The sequence below is a fragment of the Eleutherodactylus coqui genome, chromosome 5 (assembly GCF_035609145.1).
Source record: "Eleutherodactylus coqui strain aEleCoq1 chromosome 5, aEleCoq1.hap1, whole genome shotgun sequence".
NCBI lineage: Eukaryota > Metazoa > Chordata > Amphibia > Anura > Eleutherodactylidae > Eleutherodactylus > Eleutherodactylus coqui.
Window position 1 is genome coordinate 2,857,584 of NC_089841.1, and position 27,561 is coordinate 2,885,144.

Consider the following 27,561-nt stretch of genomic DNA (forward strand, 5'->3'; position numbering starts at 1 on the left):
AGCCTTTCTACTTCATACTCCAGTTCCCCCTGTACCAGAGAGGGAGGAGGCGGGTTCTGGGTGGGGAGAACTGGAGTCACATACTTCTTAAGCAAGTTCTTGTGAAAAACCTTGTGGACCTTCCAGGGGTCAGGAAGTGCCAACTTATATGACACCGGGTTGATAACCTGAGAAACCGTAAATGGGCCAATGAACCGAGGAGCAAGTTTCAGGGAGGGAACCTTAAGTCTCAGGTTCTTAGATGATAATAAAACCTGCTCCCCGACCACAAAAGGTGCAGAGATAGTACGTCTTTTATTTGCGTATTTACGCAGTTTCTCTTGGGAACCCTGAAGGTTCTTACGAACCTGGGCCCAAACTGTGCACAGTTCTTCGGCGGATATGTCGGCGGCCGGATTGTTCGAGACCAAAGGAGTAGAAAGCGAGAACCGGGGATGGAACCCATAGTTACAAAAAAAAGGTGACAGTTGGGTCGACGAGTTACCATGGTTGTTAATAGCAAATTCGGCGAGAGGTAAGTAGTTGGCCCACTGATGCTGGTTATCAGAGACAAACAGTCGCAGATACTGGATAAGTTCTTGGTTCATCCGTTCCGTTTGTCCGTTACTCTCGGGATGGAAAGCGGAGGAAAAGGACAAATTAACGTTTAGATTTTTACAGAAGGCTCGCCAGAAGCGAGCGACGAACTGAACCCCTCTATCAGACACAATATCCTCGGGGATCCCATGTAACCGAACAATCTCCTTGATGAACATCTCAGACAAAAGTTTGGCGTTAGGCAACTTGCCAAGTGGAACAAAATGAGACATTTTGGAGAAACGGTCAACTATTACCCAAATGACCGTATTCCCCAGCGAGGATGGCAGATCAGTAATAAAATCCATGGACAAATGGGACCATGGCCTGGACGGAATGGGCAAGGGCAGAAGAGGCCCCTCAGGACGTCTCCTGAGGTTCTTCCCCCTTGCGCAAACCGGGCACGCGGACACAAATACCCGTACATCCTTGGCCATGTGCGGCCACCAATAGAGTCTGGCCGCTAACTCCAGAGTACCCCTGATACCGGGGTGTCCAGCTAGGACTGAAGCATGTGTCTCCTCTAACACTTTCAATCTCAGTGACAACGGGACAAATAATTTGCCTTCCGGAAGGGCTTCAGGAGCAGATTGTTGAGCGGCGTGAATGAGAGGTGAAAGGTCGGAGGAGACAGCAGCGAGGACCACCCCAGGGGAGAGAATGCTCTCAGGCTCCGGCTCGGAAGGTTCCGGAGAACCAAAACTCCTAGACAGGGCATCAGCCTTGACATTCTTAGAACCGGGTCTATAGGTAACAACAAAATTGAACCGAGAGAAAAACAAGGCCCAGCGGGCTTGCCGAGCATTTAACCTCTTAGCGGAATCTAGATAAGTGAGGTTTTTATGGTCAGTGAGTACAGTAATCTGGTGATGGGCTCCTTCCAAAAAATGCCTCCACTCTTCGAAAGCCCACTTAATCGCCAGCAATTCCCGGTTGCCTATATCATAGTTCCGTTCGGTAGACGAAAACTTCCTAGAAAAATAGGCACACGGTCTAAGGTTGGTGAGAGTGGAGGGACCTTGGGACAGTACCGCTCCCACACCAAACTCAGAGGCATCTACCTCCACCACAAAAGGACTGGACAGATCCGGTTGTACTAGGACAGGTGCAGACGAGAACGCCGCCTTTAGGGTATTGAAGGCCCTCAGAGCCTCAGAAGACCAGGTCCTCACATCTGCCCCCTTTCTGGTGAGGTCCGTTAGAGGTTTAGCCACCACGGAGAAGTCTTTAATGAATTTGCGATAGTAGTTGGCGAAGCCGAGGAAGCGTTGAAGGGCTTTCAACGACCCTGGCTGGGCCCACTCCGTGATGGCCTTCACCTTTTCAGGATCCATCTGGAAGTCGCATGGCGTGATGATATACCCCAAAAATGATATCTTTTGTACCCCGAAGACACATTTCTCGAGTTTAGCAAACAGCTTGTTATGTCTGAGTCGAGCTAGCACAGTCTGAACGTGAGTATGGTGACTCGGCAAGTCGGAGGAAAAAATCAAAATGTCGTCTAGATATACAACCACGAACACCCCCATGATATCCTGAAACACTGAGTTCATGTACCCCTGAAAAATGGCGGGGGCGTTACACAATCCAAAAGGCATAACTAGGTATTCAAAATGCCCGAGGGGCGTATTGAAGGCGGTTTTCCACTCATCCCCCTCCCGAATGCGGATGAGGTTGTATGCTCCCCTGAGATCAAGTTTAGAAAACCATCGGGCACCAGCGACCTGGTTGAGGAGGTCAGGAATGAGTGGAAGAGCATACTGGTTTCGGACTGTGATTTTATTTAGCTCTCTATAGTCAATACAGGGCCGGAGACCCCCCATCCTTCTTCTCAACGAAGAAAAACCCGGCACCCACCGGGGATTCTGAGGGCCGGATGTGCCCCTTGGCCAGGCTGTCCTGGATGTAGTCCCTCATGGATTCTCTCTCTGGAACCGTAACGTTATAAATGCGGCCCTTGGGGAAGTTTGGCCCCAGGAATCAAGTCTATTTTACAGTCCCATTCCCTATGAGGGGGCAGAGCTTCAGATAATTGTTTGGAGAACACGTCAGAAAACTCGGAGAGGTATTCTGGTAGGGGGCTCCCCTCGCAGGTGGAGATTCCCACCTCACCGCACAAAGGTGATTGGCACAGCGGGGACCCCACTTTACCAGTTCCAACGTGTCCCAATTTACTACCGGGTTGTGCTCCCGGAGCCAGGGGAGGCCTAGGACGACGTCCACAGACAAATCTCTCATCACTAAGAAAAGTGCAGGTTTCCACGTGTAAGGCTCCTATAGTAAACCTTACTTCAGGGGTCACCAGATTAAACCACCCCTGCTTGCAAGGAGTGGAGTCCACTCCTGAAACCAGAATCGGAGTTTCTAAACGTAACAAAACCCCGGACAGTTGAGCAACGAAATTAAAGTTAACGAAATTAGCCGCAGCCCCCCGAATCAACAAAGGTTTGCCCAGTACGGTGGAAAGCATGAAATTCTAGGGTGCAAGGCACTAACATTTTGGACAACACAGGGAGTACCTTGGCTCCTAGACAGTCCCCCCGACAACTGCCTAGGAGCGGGAGTTCTTCCTGCCGTGGCTTCTTAGCGCAGGTAGCAATGCGGTGACCCGGCTCCCCACAGTAGAAGCAGAGGTTCTTCTTCAGGCGGTGTTCCCGTCGTTGCTCGGGGTTCACGGCTCCCAGCTCTATGGCCTCGGTGGTGGGAGGGTAAAAGGTCGGGTCAGTCGAAGAAGTAGACGTGGGGAGTGGGGTGGTCCGAGCGGCGTGTCTGGCCCTCAAACGTCGGTCGGCTCGAATAGCCAGCGACATGGCTTGCTCCAGGGTTCTAGGCTCTGGGTGGGCCACAAGTAGGTCCTTGAGACCCTCAGACAGACCGGTCAAAAATAAGTCTTTTAGGGCGGCATCGTTCACCGGGATTCCGTACAATGTTGACGGAATTGGGAACAGTAGTCCTCCGCCATCTTACAACCCTGGCGCAGGGCCAGAAGTTTGGAGACTGCGTAGCCCGCCCGGTCGGGTTCGTCATAAATTTGACCCAGGGCGGAAAAAAAGGCGTCAAGGGATAGTCGGGCTGGAGAGCCAGCTGGTAGCGAGAAAGCCCAATTTTGGGGGTCCCCCCTCAGGCGGGTAATTACGATTCCCACTTTCTGGTATTCAGTACCAGAGGAGTGGGGGCGGAGATCAAAGTAGAGCTTGCAGCTCTCTCTAAATGCAAAAAACCGATCTCTCTCTCCGGAGAAGCAATCCGGAAGCGTGGCTCGAGGTTCTGACATCGTTCCTGGAGCGGACGAGGGCTGCATGGGACCTGCAGCTGCCACTTGTTCCCGTGGCTGCAAGCGGGCTGTTAGGTCCTGGGCAAGGGTCGTAAGGACCTGGACCTGGTTCGCTACAGCCGCCACGGCCTCCATCGAGGGGCTCAAAGTTGCCGGGCGGATGCAAGGGTCTGACCTTAGTTCGGCCAGTGTTACTGTCAGGACAGTGTCCGGGATATGGGGTTCCCTGAGATATCCCGCAACCCCTGTCCCTGCCTACTTGCCCCCCTGGGCTAACCCCCAGGGCGACAACTGGGCGACGGTCCCTACCCTCACTAGGGAAGCGGGACACGGGAGACAAACAGACACTGAGACAAGCAACGGTAGAATGGTCAGACAATCCGGGTCGGCAACAAGAGGGTACGCAGTACGGAGGGGTCAGGCAAAAACGTAGTCAAGTCCAAAAGCAGGTGTCAGAAAAGCCGAGGTCACAAGAGCAGTCAGGATAAACGCGGGTGCAGCTGGAGAACCAAACTAACACTGGCGAGGCCTGAGAGGAAAACACACCTATTTAAATGCTGTCAGCGCTCCCGCCCCAGAAGCTGATTGGGGCGGGGAGCCTGACAGCAGCAGGGCTAATCAGGGCGGTGCTGGGGACACGCCCCCAGTCTCACTGCACAGACAGTTACTAGGGAAGCCAGCCTGGTAGTCAAGCGACTAGAAGCACCAGCTGCCTCCCTAGCAACCCGGCGGCGACCAGTATTACAGCGGCCCGGGGAGATCACAAGAACCGGGGTACCTCTGCGCCGCGCTCCTGTACCCCGGGTGGCCGGACCGGTGGTGCGGGCACGGAGGCCCCGAGAGTTGCCGGTTCTGACACTGTCGCTGCCATGGGGGGCACTGTCGCTGCTGAGGTGGGCGCTGGCGCTGCTGGGGGGCTGCTGTGGGGGGCAATGTCACTGCTGGGGGTCCGCTGTCATTGCTGGGGGCCCGCTGTGGGGGGCATTGTCACTGCTGGGGGCTCATCATCACTGAGATAAGAGAGGGGGAGGCAGTGAGAGGCGAGGGCCGGTGCTATGAGTGTTTTGGGTTTATTAAATACAGTTATACATTACAGTTATACATTTTTGTTATTTAAACTATAAATATTGCGAATTTATGGTTTTTTTCTCAAAGTGACACACCGCCCGGGTTATGCTCCGTTTTTTGCAGAATTTTGGCACACCGAGCTCAAAAGGTTGCCCATCACTGGTCTAGATGACGCACAAGACAAACATATAACATGTATCCTGAGGTGCTGGAGGCGACCCTCAACTCTGGGCCACTACACACCCGTATACTGCGCCGTCTACTTATGTAATGTATACCGCCTCACTCACACCCGTATACTGCGCCGTCTGCTTATATAATGTATACCGCCTCACTCACACCCGTATACTGCGCCGTCTGCTTATATAATGTATACCGCCTCACTCACACCCGTATACTGCGCCGTCTGCTCTATATAATGTATACCGCCTCACTCACACCCGTATACTGCGCCGTCTGCTTATATAATATATACCCCCTCACTCACACCCGTATACTGCGCCGTCTGCTCTATATAATGTATACCCCTCACTCACACCCGTATACTGCGCCGTCTGCTCTATATAATGTATACCGCCTCACTCACACCCGTATACTGCGCCGTCTGCTTATATAATATATACCCCCTCACTCACACCCGTATACTGCGCCGTCTGCTCTATATAATGTATACCCCTCACTCACACCCGTATACTGCGCCGTCTGCTCTATATAATGTATACCGCCTCACTCACACCCGTATACTGCGCCGTCTGCTCTATATAATGTATACCGCCTCACTCACACCCGTATACTGCGCCGTCTGCTTATATAATATATACCCCCTCACTCACACCCGTATACTGCGCCGTCTGCTCTATATAATGTATACCCCTCACTCACACCCGTATACTGCGCCGTCTGCTTATATAATGTATACCCTCTCACTCACACCCGTATACTGCGCCGTCTGCCATTTATCCTTTGTGTTCTTTCTATTCAGGGCTCCCGGCTCTTCCTCAGCTCGTCACCATCACCCTCCTCCTCCTCTCCTGCGCTCTGCTGGCCGTCGTCATTGGCCTTTCTGTACGATGTGAGTATCACAAGCCTCACCCGGACCCTCATGCTGCCCGCGGGTCTCAGACTTGCTGTGGGTTTCGGTCACAGTTTGCATTGCATTATGTGTTGACTGTCTGCGGCTCGTCCTGAGGTCCGCTCATACCGTATCAGGTCTGCCACCGCCGCTCCTCTGGCCGCTCTCACACCGGCATTATCAACAGCGTCTAGCGGGCATGTCAAACGCTGTACTGAGCCTCCATTGGTTTGGCTTCTCTGACGAGCGTTCCAATGCGACATTTCAAACACCACGCTAAAAACACGCCGTGCGCTCTATCTTAGTGCGTTGCAGCACTTTTTAACCCACCAAATCGTCCTTTGCAATGATGGGATGCGCCAAAAACGCTGGCGACCGCGCCTAAAAGTGTCGTTCAAAAACGCTGTAAAATGCTGTGTTTTTCCAAACGCCCATGTGAGAGCAGCCATGCAGCATACCTCGTCCCCGCGCCGTACCCCGTCCCCACGCCGTACCCCGTCCCCGCGCCGTACCCCGTCCCCACGCCGTACCTCTTCCCCATGCCGTACCCCGTTCCCGCGCCGTACCCCGTCCCCACGCCGTACCTCTTCCCCATGCCATACCCCGTCCCCACGCCGTACCTCGTTCTCATGTTGTACCTCGTCCCCACGCCGTACCTCATCCCCATGCCGTACCCCGTCCCCACGCCGTACCCCGTCCCCATGCCGTACCCCGTACCCACGCCGTACCCCGTCCCCACGCCGTACCTCGTCCTCATGTTGTACCTCGTCCTCATGTTGTACCCTGTCCCCACGCCGTACCCCGCCCCCACGCCGTACCTCACCCTCACGCTGTACCTCGTCCTTATGTTGTACCTCGTGCTCATGTTGTACCTCATCCCCACGCCGTACCTCGTTCCCACGCCGTACCCCGTCCCCATGCCGTACCTCGTCCCCATGCCGTACCTCGTCCCCACGCCGTACCCCGTCCCCACGCCGTACCCCGTCCCCACGCCGTACCCCGTCCCCACGCCGTACCCCGCCCCCACGCCGTACCTCACCCTTACGCTGTATAATGTGTGTCAGTATCGCAGGTCTCTGAGCGCCACCTCAAAACGGCGGCGGAATTACAACATCTGCAGGGAGAACATGAGGAACTCGACTCCAGATTCACGCAGGACACCCTGAGGAAGGATGACCGCGTCCAAATGCTGGAGGGCGAGCTGAGAGAGGCACAGCGAGAACTGGAGGAGACCAAGGCGGCATGGCAGGAGGTGCAGGAGAGGTGGAGGACCACCAGCCTGGAGCTGCAGAGGGCGATGAAGGAGAAGGAGGACACGGAGGACGCCCGGCGGAGGCTGCACGAAGTTCTCCTGAGCACCCAGAATGAGCTGGGAGGGAAGGAGAGCCAGCTGACAAGGTAAGTCGTGCACACTGTTCCCCCAGAGGGCTGAGATGTCACCGTCCCCACATCAGCCAGAAGAGTCTGCAGCAGAATATCCCCGAGGATCCAGCACTGACCTCTCCATATATGAGCAGCGCGGTCAAAGTATATACAAGTAATGGCAGGGCTTATTCCACTGCACCACAGGTAGGAAAAGACCCCTTAGTGGCTGCCCCTCATACATGTTTTCCTGTGCCCACTAAGGTAAGGGGACCAGATTTTCCTACGATCAAAGCGGGGCAGATGGGTGTGGTCAGGGGCGGGGCTTATCACTATATGCACTTTTACTTCCCTCATTATAAAATGTACAGCGCCGGTTCAAAAAAGATGGGGAGCGAATACCGCAGCACGTCTGCATCCAAAAAACAGTCAAAATCCGTGCTATTGGTGCAGAACAAGCCGGGTACCCACCACTGATGTCATACTGTGCGGCGCTCCTCCTCACCTCCTCTGTAGGCCTTCCGCTGTCAGCGCTCCCCAGCTTCCAGTTCCCAGCGGCCTGTAGTGGTCACACCTAACCAGCCGCGCCGCACCTGAGCAGGCTGCAGAAAACTGGAAGCCGGGAGCGCTGACAGCAGGCAGCCTTCGAAGGAAGTGAGGGGAGCGCTGACAGCAGGCAGCCTTCGGAGGAGGTGAGGGAGCGCTGACAGCAGGCAGCCTCCGGAGGAGGTGAGGGGAGCACTGACAGTAGGCAGCCTTCGGAGGAGGTGAGGGGAGCACTGACAGCAGGCAGCCTCCAAAGGAGGTGAGGGGAGCGCTGACAGCAGGCAGCCTCCAAAGGAGGTGAGGGGAGCGCTGACAGCAGGCAGCCATCGGAGGAGGTGAGGGGAGCGCTGAAATACTGAATTTTACGCTGCCAACATTCCACAGCATTTCCACCATGTGTAAACATACCGTAAGTCAGCTTCAATTATGGTGCCACGTGCAGAGTGGCCTCAGTAACAATAGTGACCCCCGCAGTGACCCTCAGTAGTAATAGTATCCTCCAATGTGACCCTCAGTAGTTATGGTATCCCCCTCAGTGACCGTCAGTAACAATAGTGCCCCCCAATATTAATAGTGACCTCCCCCCCACAGTGACCCCCAGTATTAATAGTGACCCCCGCAGTGACTCTCAATAGTAATAGTGACACCCCCCCCCCCGCAGTGACCCTCAGTAGAAATAGTGACCCCCACAGTGACCCTCAGTAGTAATAGTATCCTCCAATGTGACCCTCAGTAGCTATAGTATCCCCAACAGTGACAGTCAGTAACAATAGTGACCCCCCCCCCCACAGTGACCCCCAGTATTAATAGTGTCCTCCTCAGTGACCCTCAGTAGTAATAGTGACCCCCGCAGTGACCCTCAGTAGTAAGTGACCCCCCTGGCAGTGACCCTCAGTAGTAATAGTGACCCCCCCCCCACAGTGACCCTCAGTAGTAATAGTGACCCCCCCTGCAGTGACCCTCAGTAGTAATAGTGACCCCCATAGTGACCCTCAGTAGTAATAGTGACCCCCCCCCCCCCCGCAGTGACCCTCAGTAGTAATAGTGGCCCCCATAGTAGCCCTCAGTAGTTATAGTATCCCCCACAGTGACCATCAGTAACAACAGTGACCCCCACAGTGACCCCCCCACAGTGACCCCCAGTATTAAGTGACCCCCCCCACAGTGACCCCCAGTATTAATTGTGACCCCCACAGTGACCCCCCAGTATTAATAGTGTCCTCCTCAGTGACCGTCAGTAGTAATAGTGCCCCCCCCCCCCAGTGCCCCTCAGTAGTAATAGTGACACCCCCCACCACTCCGATGAAACCCATGCAACTTACCCTCTTTCTGGTCCTCAAAGCGCCACTGCTCTTCCTCTTCTTGGCAATGCTGCGGGAGGAAGTGTGTGTGTGTGCACCCGCAGCAGCGCCTACTCCCTTCTATCCTCTCACAGAACTAAAGAGGAGAGGGCAGGGGAGGGCAGAGGAAGATCCCGGATGCACACACTAAAGTATGACGTCAGCTTCATTTATGGGGGGGGGGGGGGGGGGGACTGACTCACTACAATGGTACCTGCCCATACTTCTCTACAGCAAGTGACACACTGGCCAAATCACACAAGGAGGCTGACCCTCCTCTTCATCTGCTTATTGCATTGATGGTGTAGTGGCACCATCAGGCAGCCAATGCTCCTATACATTCAGATACTGTGCTCCTCGCTCGTAGGAGTTGGATGGGGGCATGAATACTAACTACTATGGGGTGAAGGTTTTGTGGTGCTGGGGCAGCAGCACCACTCTTTTCTTTAGGAGGCAGCTCTCCTCCACTCCCTTACAATGTCCTCTATGCGTCTGATGCCTTTAGTGTTTTATTCCAGCCTAGTGCTGAATTTACATCTACACTGCTCAGTATTGCTGTGTAATGTCCTTCATGCTGCTGATGCCTTCAGTGTTGTAAATTCAGCACTAGGCTGAGATAAATCTACACTGCTCAGTACTGCTGTGCAATGTCCTCCATGTGTCTGATGCCTTCAGTGTTTTATCCCAGCCTAGTGCTGAATTTACATCTACACTGCTCAGTACTGCTGTGCAATGTCCTTCATGCAGCTGCTTCTATTTGTGTGATAGATAGAGATACGGAAGCAGGATTTCCTCTTTTCTGTGTGTTTTGGTATATAGTAATTCTTAGCAGCTGGTCCTTTAATACATATAGCTTACAGAAATGGATGAAATGGGCAGAAATGGTTACTTCTCACATACACTCAGACCACAGCGTAAATAACTCTTGGCTTATACCTTAGATGTGAAAACACCCTGAAAGGGGTCAGGACAGAGAAGCAGACCTCCGATAGGATCCTGGCTCAGACAAGAAGGGACCTCCAAAATACCAGGAATAGTCTCCAATCCACACAGAGCGATTTGTCTCAGAAGAATATGGAACTTTCCACTGCACAGAAATCTCTCCAAGACACCAAGAAAAAGGCGGAGGAAATAACGAGAGACTCGGAGCAGCGGCAGGAGAGGCTGAGCTATCTGGAGGAGAGCCTGAGTGATACTGGGAAATGCTTAACCAGTAAAGACTGTGAGTATGGAGGGTGGAGCTATGTATATAGAGTCAATATGGGGGGGGGGGGGGTGGAGCTGTATGTATAGCATTAATATGGGGGGGTGGAGCTGTACGTATAGCATCAATATGGGGGGGGGTGGAGCTGTACGTATAGCATCAATATGGGGGTTGGAGCTGTGTATAAAGCGTCAATATGGGGGGTGGAGCTGTATGTATAGCGTCAATATAGGGGGTGTAGCTGTACATTATAGCGTCAGTATGGCGGTGGAGCTGTATGTATAGCTTCAAAATTGGGGGGTGGAGCTGTACGTATAGCATCAATATAGGGGTGGAGCTGTACATATAGCGTCAGTATGGGGTTGGAGCTGTGCATATAGCATCGGTATGGGGGGGGGGAGTTGTGCATATAGCGTCGGTATGGGGGTGGAGCAGTACGTATAGCTTCAGAATGGGGGGAGGGGTGGAGCTGTACGTATAGCATCAGTATGGGGTTGGAGCTGTGCATATAGTGTCAGAATGGGGGGTTGGAGCTGTGTGTATAGCCTCAATATGGGGGTTGAAGCTGTGCGTATAGCATCAATATGGGGGGGTGGAGCTGTATGTATAGCGTCAATATAGGGGGTGTAGCTGTACATTATAGCGTCAGTATGGCGGTGGAGCTTAATGTATAGCTTCAAAATTGGGGGGTGGAGCTGTACGTATAGCATCAATATAGTGGTGGAGCTGTATATATAGCGTCAATATGGGGGTGGAGCTGTACATATAGCGTCAGTATGGGGTTGGAGCTGTGCATATAGCATCGGTATGGGGGGGGAGCTGTACATATAGCGTCAGTATGGGGTTGGAGCTGTGCATATAGCATCGGTATGGGGGTGGAGCAGTACGTATAGCTTCAGAATGGGGGGAGGGGTGGAGCTGTACGTATAGCATCAGTATGGGGTTGGAGCTGTGCATATAGTGTCAGAATGGGGGGTTGGAGCTGTGTGTATAGCCTCAATATGGGGGTTGAAGCTGTGCGTATAGCATCAATATGGGGGGGTGGAGCTGTATGTATAGCGTCAATATAGGGGGTGTAGCTGTACATTATAGCGTCAGTATGGCGGTGGAGCTTAATGTATAGCTTCAAAATTGGGGGGTGGAGCTGTACGTATAGCATCAATATAGGGGTGGAGCTGTATATATAGCGTCAATATGGGGGTGGAGCTGTACATATAGCATCAGTATGGGGGATGGAGCTGTACATATAGCATCAGTATGGGGATGGAGCTGTACATATAGCGTCAGTATGGGGATGGAGCTGTACATATAGCATCAGTATGGGGATGGAGCTGTACATATAGCGTCAGTATGGGGTTGGAGCTGTGCATATAGCATCAGTATGGGGATGGAGCTGTACATATAGCGTCAGTATGGGGATGGAGCTGTACATATAGCGTCAATATGGGATGGAGCTGTACATATAGCGTCAGTATGGGGATGGAGCTGTACATATAGCGTCAGTATGGGGTTGGAGCTGTACATATAGCGTCAGTATGGGGATGGAGCTGTACATATAGCGTCAGTATGGGGATGGAGCTGTACATATAGCGTCAGTATGGGGATGGAGCTGTACATATAGCGTCAGTATGGGGATGGAGCTGTACATATAGCGTCAGTATGGGGATGGAGCTGTACATATAGCATCAGTATGGGGATGGAGCTGTACATATAGCGTCAGTATGGGGATGGAGCTGTACATATAGCGTCAGTATGGGGTTGGAGCTGTACATATAGCGTCAGTATGGGGATGGAGCTGTACATATAGCGTCAGTATGGGGATGGAGCTGTACATATAGCGTCAGTATGGGGATGGAGCTGTACATATAGCGTCAGTATGGGGATGGAGCTGTACATATAGCGTCAGTATGGGGATGGAGCTGTACATATAGCATCAGTATGGGGATGGAGCTGTACATATAGCGTCAGTATGGGGGTGGAGCTGTATGTATAGCGTCAATATAGGGGGTGTAGCTGTATATATAGCGTCAGTATGGCGGTGGAGCTGTATGTATAGCTTCAAATTGGGGGGTGGAGCTGTACGTATAGCATCAATATAGGGGTGGAGCTGTATATTATAGCGTCAATATGGGGTTGGAGCTGTACATATAGCGTCAGTATGGGGTTGGAGCTGTGCATATAGCATCGGTATGGGGGGGGAGTTGTGCATATAGCGTCGGTATGGGGGTGGAGCAGTACGTATAGCTTCAGAATGGGGGGAGGGGTGGAGCTGTACGTATAGCATCAGTATGGGGTTCGAGCTGTGCATATAGTGTCAGAATGGGGGGTTGGAGCTGTGTGTATAGCCTCAATATGGGGTTGAAGCTGTGCGTATAGCATCAATATGGGGGGGTGGAGCTGTATGTATAGCGTCAATATAGGGGGTGAGCTGTACATTATAGCGTCAGTATGGCGGTGGAGCTTAATGTATAGCTTCAAAATTGGGGGGTGGAGCTGTACGTATAGCATCAATATAGGGGTGGAGCTGTATATATAGCGTCAATATGGGGGTGGAGCTGTACATATAGCATCAGTATGGGGGATGGAGCTGTACATATAGCATCAGTATGGGGATGGAGCTGTACATATAGCGTCAATATGGGGATGGAGCTGTACATATAGCGTCAGTATGGGGATGGAGCTGTACATATAGCATCAGTATGGGGGATGGAGCTGTACATATAGCATCAGTATGGGGATGGAGCTGTACATATAGCGTCAGTATGGGGGATGGAGCTGTACATATAGCATCAGTATGGGGGATGGAGCTGTACATATAGCATCAGTATGGGGATGGAGCTGTACATATAGCGTCAGTATGGGGATGGAGCTGTACATATAGCGTCAGTATGGGGATGGAGCTGTACATATAGCGTCAGTATGGGGATGGAGCTGTACATATAGCGTCAGTATGGGGTTGGAGCTGTGCATATAGCATCAGTATGGGGATGGAGCTGTACATATAGCGTCAGTATGGGGATGGAGCTGTACATATAGCATCAGTATGGGGTTGGAGCTGTGCATATAGCATCAGTATGGGGTTGGAGCTGTACATATAGCGTCAGTATGGGGATGGAGCTGTACATATAGCGTCAGTATGGGGATGGAGCTGTACATATAGCGTCAGTATGGGGATGGAGCTGTACATATAGCGTCAGTATGGGGTTGGAGCTGTGCATATAGCATCAGTATGGGGATGGAGCTGTACATATAGCGTCAGTATGGGGATGGAGCTGTACATATAGCATCAGTATGGGGATGGAGCTGTACATATAGCATCAGTATGGGGATGGAGCTGTACATATAGCGTCAGTATGGGGTTGGAGCTGTGCATATAGCATCAGTATGGGGGTGGAGCTGTGCATATAGCGTCAGTATGGGGATGGAGCTGTACATATAGCGTCAGTATGGGGATGGAGCTGTACATATAGCATCAGTATGGGGTTGGAGCTGTGCATATAGCGTCAGTATGGGGATGGAGCTGTACATATAGCGTCAGTATGGGGATGGAGCTGTACATATAGCGTCAGTATGGGGATGGAGCTGTACATATAGCGTCAGTATGGGGATGGAGCTGTACATATAGCATCAGTATGGGGTTGGAGCTGTGCATATAGCATCAGTATGGGGATGGAGCTGTACATATAGCATCAGTATGGGGATGGAGCTGTACATATAGCGTCAGTATGGGGTTGGAGCTGTGCATATAGCGTCAGTATGGGGATGGAGCTGTGCATATAGCATCGGTATGGGGATGGAGCTGTGCATATAGCATCAGTATGGGGTTGGAGCTGTGCATATAGCATCAGTATGGGGATGGAGCTGTACATATAGCGTCAGTATGGGGATGGAGCTGTACATATAGCGTCAGTATGGGGATGGAGCTGTACATATAGCGTCAGTATGGGGTTGGAGCTGTGCATATAGCATCAGTATGGGGATGGAGCTGTACATATAGCGTCAGTATGGGGTTGGAGCTGTGCATATAGCATCGGTATGGGGGTGGAGCAGTACGTATAGCTTCAGAATGGGGGGAGGGGTGGAGCTGTACGTATAGCATCAGTATGGCGGTGGAGCTGTACATATAGCGTCAGTATGGGGGTGGAGCTGTACATATAGCGTCAGTATGGGGATGGAGCTGTACATATAGCGTCAGTATGGGGTTGGAGCTGTGCATATAGCATCAGTATGGGGTTGGAGCTGTGCATATAGTGTCAGAATGCGGGGTTGGAGCTGTGTGTATAGCCTCAATATGGGGGTTAAAGCTGTGCGTATAGCATCAATATGGGGGGGGGGGGGTGGAGCTGTATGTATAGCTTCAAAATTGGGAGGTGGAGCTGTGTATAAAGCGTCAATATGGGGGGTGGAGCTCTATGTATAGTGTCAATATAGGGGTGGAGCTGTACATATAGCATCAGTATGGGGGTGAAGCTGTTCTTTATAGCATCAATATAGGGGTGGAGCTGTATATATAGCATCAGTATGGGGGTGGAGCTGTGCATATAGCGTCAGTATGGGGATGGAGCTGTACATATAGCGTCAGTATGGGGTTGGAGCTGTGCATATAGCGTCAGTATGGGGATGGAGCTGTACATATAGCGTCAGTATGGGGATGGAGCTGTACATATAGCGTCAGTATGGGGATGGAGCTGTACATATAGCGTCAGTATGGGGATGGAGCTGTACATATAGCGTCAGTATGGGGGTGGAGCTGTACATATAGCGTCAGTATGGGGATGGAGCTGTACATATAGCGTCAGTATGGGGTTGGAGCTGTATGTATAGCATCAGTATGGCGGTGGAGCTGTACATATAGCGTCAGTATGGGGGTGGAGCTGTACATATAGCGTCAGTATGGGGATGGAGCTGTACATATAGCGTCAGTATGGGGTTGGAGCTGTGCATATAGCATCAGTATGGGGTTGGAGCTGTGCATATAGTGTCAGAATGCGGGGTTGGAGCTGTGTGTATAGCCTCAATATGGGGGTTAAAGCTGTGCGTATAGCTTCAATATGGGGGGGGGGGGTGGAGCTGTATGTATAGCTTCAAAATTGGGAGGTGGAGCTGTGTATAAAGCGTCAATATGGGGGGTGGAGCTCTATGTATAGTGTCAATATAGGGGTGGAGCTGTACATATAGCATCAGTATGGGGGTGGAGCTGTTCTTTATAGCATCAATATAGGGGTGGAGCTGTATATATAGCGTCAGTATGGGGGTGGAGCTGTGCATATAGCGTCAGTATGGGGGTGGAGCTGTGCATATAGCGTCAGTATGGGGGTGGAGCTGTGCATATAGCATCGGTATGGGGGGGGGGTTTGTGCGTATAGCGTCGGTATGGGGGTTGAGCTGTATGTATAGCGTTAGTATGGGGGTGGAGCTGTACATATAGCGTCAGTATGGGGGTGGAGCTGTACATATAGCGTCAGTATGGGGGTGGAGCTGTGCATATAGCATCGGTATGGGGGGGGTTTGTGCGTATAGCGTCGGTATGGGGGTTGAGCTTTATGTATAGCGTTAGAATGGGGGGTTTGGAGCTGTGCGTATAGCATAAATATGGGGGATGGATCTGTGCATATAGCGTCACTTAGGAGGGTGGAGCTGTGTGTATAGCGTTAGTGTGTGTGGGGGGGAGCTGTGCATATAGCGTCCATATAGGAAGTGGAGCTGTACGTATATTTTCATTAGGGGGGTTGAGCTGTACATACAGTGTCCGTGTAGGGGTTGAAGCTGTACGTATAGCGTCAGTATGGGGGGGGGGGGGTGGAACTGTACATATAACATCAGTATGGGGGTTGAGCTGTATGTATAGCGTGAAAATGGTGGTGGAGCTGTATATGCAGCCTTGGTATATATACTATAGGGGGTGGAGCTGTAGGTATGTCAGTATGGGGGGGGGGGAGCTGTATGTATAGCGTCAATGTGGGGGGGGTGAGGCCATACATATTGAGATAGGATATTTGACAGAACAGCTCAGGATCTTCTCAGGACATGGTTATTTATGTGCGCACAGACCCCGGTCTATTCACATCTTTCACCCAGAGTGTACAGTGCGGGCAGCATTATTAACGCTAACACGTTGGGTCATCATATCTCTTATACCCGCTACGTACATACAGATGCATGGGGAGCAGAACAGGGTCACACCAAGGGGGGTTAGAATGCAATGGGGACAATCTTAATCTTACTATCAAATTACAAAAGTATAAGCAGAGAAGACTTACAATATACTCCAGGTCTCTGGCTGATAACAGAGAAACAATAGCTTATAAATCCTCCTACCACATTTCCCTCCCTTTGATAGCTATCACTGGCTTATAGCCTATCATCCTAATTTAGGGGTTTGTGCCCCCCATAGGCTTTAGTATAGCCTGTGTATCCCGTGCCCCATCAGTGTCTATCCATGTTCTAGGGGGAGGATATACTGGATTATAGCATATGATCTATAGACCATGTTCACACATGTAGTAGGTGGTCTTATTGTACGTGTAACCCCCTACTTGTCTCCCCTTACCCGTGTAGTAAGTATGTTACACTAATGTTCCTGTGATGCGTGTGCCCATTCCAGCTTCTTGCATATATATTATCACCATTATTGGTAGAAATCCAAGTTTCCTGTATAGCGTTACCCCCCCCCCCCCCCAACACAGTCTTCTTCATTCTTCTTGTTGTCTTGCAGCTGTAGTTCTCCTTTCTTCTAAGTGTTTGAGGGAAAACCACTGTCTCTATGTATAGCATCAGTATGGGGGGGTGGAGCCGTATGTATAACGTCAATATGGGGGGTGGAGCTGTGCATATTGCATCAGTATGGGGTGGAGCCGTATGTATAACGTAAATATGGGGGGTGGAGCTGTACATATAGCATCAGTATGGGGTGGAGCCGTATGCATAACGTCAATATGGGGGATGGAGCTGTGCATATTGCATCAGTATGGGGTGGAGCCGTATGTATAACGTAAATATGGGGGGTGGAGCTGTACATATAGCATCAGTATGGGGTGGAGCCGTATGTATAACGTAAATATGGGGGGTGGAGCTGTGCATATAAAGACTGTCACTGGTGCCTCCTGGCCTTCCAGGAGGGGGCAAGGTCCCTTTCTGGTCTAAGGTACTTCTGGAGGTTTTTAAGGTGAGCTTCAGTGGATCTTTCGGCTGTGGTAGGCAGGCACGGTCAGTGTAGGCCACTTTGACTCTGGTCTAGTGGATTCAAGGTCCCATCTCAGCAACTTTAAAATCAGTCAGGGTAGATGGCACCACGGTGTATGGGCCCTTCCACCTTGGCACCAGAAGCCTCGCAAACCAAATCTTTCACCCAGACTTTTTCCCCCTGGAACATAAAAGAAGTACACCGCAGTACCCAGACATGCAGGTAACTGCACCGCAGTACCCAGACATGCAGGTAACTGCACCGCAGTACCCAGACATGCAGGTAACTGCACCGCAGTACCCAGACATGCAGGTAACTGCACCGCAGTACCCAGACATGCAGGTAACTGCACCGCAGTACCCAGACATGCAGGTAACTGCACCGCAGTACCCAGACATGCAGGTAACTGCACCGCAGTACCCAGACATGCAGGTAACTGCACCGCAGTACCCAGACATGCAGGTAACTACACCGCAGTACCCAGACATGCAGGTAACTACACTGCAGTACCCAGACATATAGGTAACATTTTTTCCTGCTCTTTTGGCAATGGTTGGCATGCTCTTACCCAGGGCAAGTATCGGCTGGTGACTTATCTCTCCCACTAGTTTGTTGTCTGCTCTAATCCCCAACACTACTTGTCCAGGCCGACCCTACATCATCTTAAGAGGGGAACAACCAGTTCTTTTGGTGGGGGTAGATCTGATTCTGAGCAGAGCAATGGGTAGGACTTGTGACCATTTTAGGGGAGCAAGTGTTAAACTCCAGTCCATGCGCTGAGCCTTTCCTGAGCTCTGAGGTCTCTGTGCAAAGTACAATTTCCATCTAATCGTGAGGCAGCTGGCTGGCTCTTGTTTGATCTCTGCAGCCAATGCTGGTCTGTTGTCTCACCCAATCCGCACTGGTAGGCCGTGTCTTGGCATTATGTCTCTCAGTAGTACTCTGGCCACTTCAGTCGATTTTTTTTTGTCAGTCCTAGTGGGATAGGCCTTCATCCACTCCGTGTAAGTGCAGACAAAGACCAGGAGATATTTCCATCCATGAGCTGCAGGCCTTTGAGTAAATTCCGCTAGTACATCTTGGAAGAGAGCAGCTCCATAAGATTGTATCCCTGGAGTCTTCAGAGGTCCTTGTCTGGGACTATTTTCAGCATAAATGACACATTTCCTGGTGCTCATCTGGTAAGTCTTGGTATGTACAGCAAATCTTGTATAAAATCTTCCATAGTGGTGGACCCATAGTGTGTCCTCATGCACTTTCTTGACTGTCTCTATTGCTAGTGCTGTTGGGGGCCACATTTCATCCATCTGAAGGGATGAACCAGCCCTCATGTGTATTTTCCATCTTCTGTCTTTAGCCACTCCTGTTCGCTTCGATTGTAGCACAGATTCCAGTTGCTGGGGGTAACCAGGAAGAGGGCTTGTAGCTTGACAGGACTTTTGGCGTTTTGGAGAGTGGCAGCTCGCTTGGCATCAGCATCTGTCTCTGTTTCCCTGTGCAATGAGTGAGTCTCTCTTCTGTCTTCCTTTACAGTGAATGACCCACGCCTCTTCTGATTGTTCCGGAATGAGAGGAGTGTGCTTCACTTCTTGACTGGCTGAAGGGATCAGACTCTTTTTTTCAGGGCCCTATGAACATGGGGTGCGAGGAAGGCCTACTTTGATTCAGTGAAGATATTGACTTTCACCCCAGCTGTACGGTTTTTCTGATAAGTGTAATAAGTTCTGCCTTTTGAGTTGAAGTTCCTTTGCGCAGCGGTTCTGCTTTTGTAGTAGGGTGACCACTGAATATCCAGCATAGCGTATGTCTTTATGCATGAGGCTGCTACCATCTGTGTACTATTCAACATCAGGAGCTTCAAGAGTTGTTTCTCATAGAACAGGATGGCTACTGAAGACTTCATCACCTCACAGCAGTTATAGTCAGGGGTTTCAGATCTGGTGGGCAACAGAGTTTCTGGATTTAGAGTAGTACATACTGTACTTCCAACTTCAGTCTTGGGTTTTGACATAGGAAGCCTTAGTGCTTGATCATGCGAGCATTTGTCAGCCAGTGGTGACCTTTGGCATCCATCAGAATTAGGACAGAAGGTGGCACCCCTACTGTAAGATCTTGACCCAGGTTTAGCTTGTCAGCCTCCGTAACCAAGGCCACTGTTGCTGACGGTCTTCTCATCCCATGGCTGCATTATCAAGTTGCTTGGAGAGATGGGCAACAGCTTGATGCCAAGATTCCATCATCTGGATAAGAATGATGATCACCAGTCTCTTCTTCTCATGAACATACAGAATAAGTGGTTTCTCCAGATTAGGCAAGGCCAGTGCAGGTGCTTTTAGAAGAGCTTGCTTGATGTTGTCATAGGCCCTTGTATGTTCCTGCTCCTAGCAGTAGAGGGCATCTTCACCTACCTTTGTGACTTCATAAAGGGGTTTGGCCATTTCAGGAAGGCCAGGTATCCATATTCTGCAGATTCCAGCAGCTCTAAGGAATTCTCTGACTCTTTCTTCTGGTGGTTGGTACAAGGATATTGCAGATGGCCTACTTTCTTTCACCTTCCAGTTGTACCTTTCCATGTGGGATATGAAATTTGACAGTTGCTTGACAGATCTGTGACTTCTTGCTTCAGACTTTGTATCTGGCTTCATAGAGATGACAAAGCACTGTCTTAGTGTTCTGCAGACTTGGTTCAGAGATAGATTCAGTTATTAGGAGGTCATCCACATACTGTAGCAATGCATTTTACTTTGCCTGGCTGGAAATTCTTCTTTAGGTTAATAGCAAGAGCTTCTCTGACGAGTCTGGATGAGTTCTTGAGCCCTTGGGGCAAACGGTACTTTTCACCGGGTTTTAGGTCTTCTCATTGGAAGGCAAAGATAAGCTGACCGTCCTTTGTCAGCCTGACGGTGAAAAAAGAATCTTTCAAATTCAGCACCGTAAAGTGAGTAGCTTCTCCTGGTATCAGTCCAAGCAGCGGGTACGGCCGGCTGGGCACTGTTTGATGCAAAGTAACCACAGCTTGATTCACACTCTGTTCTTCTAGGTTTCTTTACAGGCCAGTGAGGGATGATTCAAGGTGATTGGCATCTCCTCAGGATCCCGTACCTTTGCAACTTTTCCAGATGCAGTGTGATACCTGGCAGGCCGCCGATGGTAGGCTGTATTGCTTGATGGACACCGGTTGTGCTCCTGGCTTCAGCTGCACTGCGACTGGAAGTATATTCTTGTTACGTAGGTGGCTGTAGAACCACTGTGTTGTCCAGAAAAAACACCCAGTGATACTGACAGCTGACCCAGAGACCGGAGACTCACTCCTCAGCATGTAGCTTGGTAGGAGGTGGAAACTATTACTGAGCTAGCCATGCACTGGTGAGGAATATGAAATCCCTGCCCAACAGAGAGCAGGGTCATCGCTCTGACAATAACGGCCCTGAGCTGGAAACTGGGCGCTGACTAACCCTGTCTCGACCCTAACACCAGAACGGGTCATACCAAGCAGGAACAGAGATCGAGGGTGAGAGTAGGTAACAGAGAACCTGGAAGGTACACAAGTTGCAAAAAGCTACAGCAGACTGGAGATCAGTAGCAAAAGAGACACTGTAGAAGCAGCAGCTACAAGCTGTCATACAATTCTGAGTTAGTCCTAGTAGATCATCTTCCTCCAATACTCCTAGCAGTTTCATTACTAGGTCCGGGGTGGGACTTGAGTGATCTGGCTCATGAATGACAGCAAACAATCTCCATTCTCCCCTTCTGAGGCACTGTGAGTGAGAGGATCTGGGCAGGACTTTTGCAAGTTGTAAAGGCATCTGCCCTGGTTCAAAGGACACTTGGGCCTGTAGTTTTCTCATCATATCCTGTCCTAATTTTGGTATTAGACAGTCCGGTGGATACAGGAATTGATGAGGGACTTCTTTGGGTTATAACTGAATATTCAGCTCTGGTATCAACCATAAAGTTCATAGAATGACCCCATACATTTATTCTGATCATAGGTTCCTGGGGGCCCAGCAGGTAGGAACCTGGTCATCCTCATTCAGCATTATCTTCATACATCGGAACAATAGGAGCAAAGCAAGATGGAGGTTGTGGGAGCGGCTCTGCCATGTGCTCATCTCTGATAACAGCCATTTTGGGCCTGGACTCTTTCTCTTCCTGTATGAGCAGAGGCAGTGAGGGGGCAGTCTCTACTCCGGTGACCATGCTTCCTGCACCTTTTGCATTGGCCTCCATCAAGAGGGCGATGTTAGGGCCCACCCTTATGTACGTATGAAGGAGGTGGGTTGTTTCGGGCGTTGTACGGGGGTTGGGCTGTCTTGACTGGATTGCTGCAGGCCATCTTCGTTTTTTAACAGTCCTTTGCTCTCCAGCCGTAGTGCGCTGTAACGTTCTTCTAATGTCACTATTAGCATCCCAGTTCGGGTCGACATCAGAATATTATGCATTTGCTATATTATGTTGGATTATACTCACTAAACCTGGCAATCCCCTTTCTGATGATTTTTAATTAACATTCCTATTTGCATAAACGTATAATAAAGACAGTAATTCACTGCATTACAAGTTTCTATTCCATTAACGAAGGAAGTGTAGTGCTGCGAGAATTCTTACATTAGAAGATCAACACACTTTCCTCCCTCCCTTCTTCCCGCTGGACTGTCTAGCTGAAAGGGAGAATGATGGGGGAAGTGAAGCTGCAGCTTTATCAGAGGTGTGCGACTATCTGTAAACTACACCGAGCCGCTGTCACATCAAGCCATTTGTAAATGTGCCTCCATTCAATGCTAGTGTAGCCTACATTCCCCTTTTTCTCCCCATTTAACAACTATATGTTCAGGCAATTTAAACACTGCCAGGTAAGTGACCTGAGGTGGGTGCTAACACAGGCTGCAGGCAGATAACCAGGGGGGGGGGGGGGTTGAATATTTCTATGCAATCTGGAGAAGGCACCCATCATTGCACTAATACCAATACAAGCATTGGGATGCCAGGTAAAAGGTACATCGATGAGAGGTGAGAAGCCCGAGCCTGTTGTGGACTTAAGATGGCGCTTGGGCGGCTGTCTAAGGTAGTGCTACAGCAGATTCTAATATGGCTGCTGGGCCATGGAACTGAAATGGCCACTAAGAGCGTGGCCTGACTGAGCGATGGTAAGGGGCAAGTCCAGGAATACTACATACTAGACAAGGTATGCAAACTGCTATTGGCCACAATAACAACACGGCCATCTAGGGGCGGGGCAATAGGGAGAAAACCTCATCCATGACACATCCAGGGCGGAGCCCTAAGATGGTGAAGGGATGGCCTTACACAAAGAACTTCTACAAATCGCCATCTTGTAACTTCAACTATCTTTCCTTTACTTTTCGTACTTTAACATTCTTCACCGATCTCTGCAGACTTCACCAATCATCTATCAGCCAAAATGCCTTCATTAACACATTTTTTCAAACCTTCTTGTCTAAATAGTCAATTTTCCATCACTAACTTTACGATACCATCAAATAAAGGGAATTCCCAGCAGCATCGCTTGTGGCCGGACTTATACGATGATGAGGCTTCAGGAATCTGACCACCTTCCCCACATATAATCCACATGAAGTAGAAGCGGCAGCACCAAGCTGACAGTACAAAACACGTCCTTAATTCCCCATGACACGTAATGGACAGCAACGTTTGGACCTTTCATTGGCTGACGCCGGCGCTGCCCAGCCAATCAGAGCGTTGTGTTTGCTGTAGGCAGGGAATTCAAGCCCCGCTTCCAGAAAAAAATGCTCTGCCGGCACGGAGGACATCGGGGCAGCCTGCAGGAGCGACGGGGACCCGCAAGCGCATCGGAATGCCGGCTGTATTAGGACTCCCCAGTGTGATTACCAGCGGGGAGCTGCATGGGGGTGGAGCTGGGGGTGGAGCTGTATGTATAGCATCAGTATGGGGGTGGAGCTGTATGTATAGCATCAGTATGGGGGTGGAGCTGTATGTATAGCATCAGTATGGAGGGTGGAGCTGTACGTATAGCGTCAGTATGGGGGTGGAGCTGTATGTATAGCATCAGTATGGGGGTGGAGCTGTATGTATAGCATCAGTATGGGGGTGGAGCTGTATGTATAGCATCAGTATGGGGGTGGAGCTGTATGTATAGCATCAGTATGGGGGTGGAGCTGTATGTATACCATCAGTATGAGGGTGGAGCTGTATGTATAGCATCAGTATGAGGGTGGAGCTGTATGTATAGCGTCAGTATGGGGGTGGAGCTGTATGTATAGCGTCAGTATGGGGGTGGAGCTGTATGTATAGCGTCAGTATGGGGGTGGAGCTGTATGTATAGCATCAGTATGGGGGTGGAGCTGTATGTATAGCATCAGTATGGGGGTGGAGCTGTATGTATAGCATCAGTATGAGGGTGGAGCTGTATGTATAGCGTCAGTATGAGGGTGGAGCTGTATGTATAGCGTCAGTATGGAGGGTGGAGCGGTATGTATAGCGTCAGTATGGGGGTGGAGCTGTATGTATAGCGTCAGTATGAGGGTGGAGCTTACGTATAGCATCAGTATGGGGGTGGAGCTGAATGAATATCATCAATATGGGGGTTAGAGTTGTATGTATAGCGTCAGTATGGGGGTGGAGCTGTACGAATATCATCAATATGGGGGTTAGAGCTGTACGTATAGCGTCAGTATGGAGGGTGGAGCTGTACGTATAGCGTCAGTTGAAAGGGTGGAGCTGTATGTATAGCGTCAGTATGGAGGGTGGAGCTGTACGTATAGCGTCAGTTGAGAGGGTGGAGCTGTATGTATAGCATCAGTATGGGGGTGGAGCTGTATGTATAGCATCAGTATGGGGGTGGAGCTGTATGTATAGCATCAGTATGAGGGTGGAGCTGTATGTATAGCATCAGTATGAGGGTGGAGCTGTATGTATAGCATCAGTATGAGGGTGGAGCTGTATGTATAGCATCAGTATGGGGGTGGAGCTGTATGTATAGCATCAGTATGGAGGGTGGAGCTGTATGTATAGCGTCAGTATGGGGGTGGAGCTGTATGTATAGCGTCAGTATGAGGGTGGAGCTGTATGTATAGCGTCAGTATGGGGGTGGAGCTGTACGAATATCATCAATATGGGGGTTAGAGTTGTATGTATAGCGTCAGTATGGGGGTGGAGCTGTATGTATAGCATCAGTATGAGGGTGGAGCTGTATGTATAGCGTCAGTATGAGGGTGGAGCTGTATGTATAGCGTCAGTATGGGGGTGGAGCTGTATGTATAGCGTCAGTATGGGGGTGGAGCTGTATGTATAGCGTCAGTATGAGGGTGGAGCTTACGTATAGCATCAGTATGGGGGTGGAGCTGTATGAATATCATCAATATGGGGGTTAGAGTTGTATGTATAGCGTCAGTATGGGGGTGGAGCTGTACGAATATCATCAATATGGGGGTTAGAGCTGTACGTATAGCGTCAGTTGAAAGGGTGGAGCTGTATGTATAGCGTCAGTATGGAGGGTGGAGCTGTACGTATAGCGTCAGTTGAGAGGGTGGAGCTGTATGTATAGCATCAGTATGGGGGTGGAGCTGTATGTATAGCATCAGTATGGGGGTGGAGCTGTATGTATAGCATCAGTATGAGGGTGGAGCTGTATGTATAGCATCAGTATGAGGGTGGAGCTGTATGTATAGCATCAGTATGGGGGTGGAGCTGTATGTATAGCATCAGTATGAGGGTGGAGCTGTATGTATAGCATCAGTATGGAGGGTGGAGCTGTATGTATAGCATCAGTATGGGGGTGGAGCTGTATGTATAGCATCAGTATGAGGGTGGAGCTGTATGTATAGCATCAGTATGAGGGTGGAGCTGTATGTATAGCATCAGTATGGGGGTGGAGCTGTATGTATAGCATCAGTATGAGGGTGGAGCTGTATGTATAGCATCAGTATGGGGGTGGAGCTGTATGTATAGCATCAGTATGGAGGGTGGAGCTGTATGTATAGCGTCAGTATGGGGGTGGAGCTGTATGTATAGCATCAGTATGGGGGTGGAGCTGTATGTATAGCATCAGTATGAGGGTGGAGCTGTATGTATAGCATCAGTATGGGGGTGGAGCTGTATGTATAGCATCAGTATGGAGGGTGGAGCTGTATGTATAGCATCAGTATGGGGGTGGAGCTGTATGTATAGCATCAGTATGAGGGTGGAGCTGTATGTATAGCATCAGTATGAGGGTGGAGCTGTATGTATAGCATCAGTATGGGGGTGGAGCTGTATGTATAGCATCAGTATGGAGGGTGGAGCTGTATGTATAGCGTCAGTATGGGGGTGGAGCTGTATGTATAGCGTCAGTATGGGGGTGGAGCTGTATGTATAGCATCAGTATGGGGGTGGAGCTGTATGTATAGCATCAGTATGAGGGTGGAGCTGTATGTATAGCATCAGTATGAGGGTGGAGCTGTATGTATAGCATCAGTATGAGGGTGGAGCTGTATGTATAGCATCAGTATGGGGGTGGAGCTGTATGTATAGCATCAGTATGAGGGTGGAGCTGTATGTATAGCATCAGTATGGGGGTGGAGCTGTATGTATAGCATCAGTATGGAGGGTGGAGCTGTATGTATAGCGTCAGTATGGAGGGTGGAGCTGTATGTATAGCGTCAGTTGAGAGGGTGGAGCTGTATGTATAGCATCAGTATGGGGGTGGAGCTGTATGTATAGCATCAGTATGGGGGTGGAGCTGTATGTATAGCATCAGTATGAGGGTGGAGCTGTATGTATAGCATCAGTATGAGGGTGGAGCTGTATGTATAGCATCAGTATGGGGGTGGAGCTGTATGTATAGCATCAGTATGAGGGTGGAGCTGTATGTATAGCATCAGTATGGGGGTGGAGCTGTATGTATAGCATCAGTATGGAGGGTGGAGCTGTATGTATAGCATCAGTATGAGGGTGGAGCTGTATGTATAGCGTCAGTATGGGGGTGGAGCTGTACGAATATCATCAATATGGGGGTTAGAGTTGTATGTATAGCGTCAGTATGGGGGTGGAGCTGTACGAATATCATCAATATGGGGGTTAGAGCTGTACGTATAGCGTCAGTTGAAAGGGTGGAGCTGTATGTATAGCGTCAGTATGGAGGGTGGAGCTGTACGTATAGCGTCAGTTGAGAGGGTGGAGCTGTATGTATAGCATCAGTATGGGGGTGGAGCTGTATGTATAGCATCAGTATGGGGGTGGAGCTGTATGTATAGCATCAGTATGAGGGTGGAGCTGTATGTATAGCATCAGTATGGGGGTGGAGCTGTATGTATAGCATCAGTATGAGGGTGGAGCTGTATGTATAACATCAGTATGAGGGTGGAGCTGTATGTATAGCATCAGTATGGGGGTGGAGCTGTATGTATAGCATCAGTATGAGGGTGGAGCTGTATGTATAGCATCAGTATGGGGGTGGAGCTGTATGTATAACATCAGTATGAGGGTGGAGCTGTATGTATAGCATCAGTATGGGGGTGGAGCTGTATGTATAGCGTCAGTATGGGGGTGGAGCTGTATGTATAGCGTCAGTATGGGGGTGGAGCTGTACGTATAGCATCAGTATGGAGGGTGGAGCTGTATGTATAGCATCAGTATGGGGGTGGAGCTGTATGTATAGCATCAGTATGAGGGTGGAGCTGTATGTATAGCATCAGTATGGAGGGTGGAGCTGTATGTATAGCATCAGTATGAGGGTGGAGCTGTATGTATAGCATCAGTATGGGGGTGGAGCTGTATGTATAGCGTCAGTATGGGGGTGGAGCTGTATGTATAGCGTCAGTATGGGGGTGGAGCTGTATGTATAGCATCAGTATGAGGGTGGAGCTGTATGTATAGCATCAGTATGGGGGTGGAGCTGTATGTATAGCATCAGTATGAGGGTGGAGCTGTATGTATAGCATCAGTATGGAGGGTGGA

General features: G+C 50.2%; 1 protein-coding gene across 1 annotated transcript in view; it reads left to right on the forward strand.

Annotated features, from left to right (window-relative positions):
- Positions 1-27,561, forward strand: part of LOC136626856 (C-type lectin domain family 10 member A-like) — a 73,405-nt gene that overhangs the window by 7,645 nt on the left and 38,199 nt on the right. Inside the window, exons 3-5 of the mRNA XM_066601814.1 lie at positions 5,901-5,990; positions 7,055-7,388; positions 10,180-10,460. Of these exons, the coding sequence (XP_066457911.1) occupies positions 5,901-5,990; positions 7,055-7,388; positions 10,180-10,460 (705 nt within the window). The remainder of the gene's footprint in view (positions 1-5,900; positions 5,991-7,054; positions 7,389-10,179; positions 10,461-27,561) is intronic.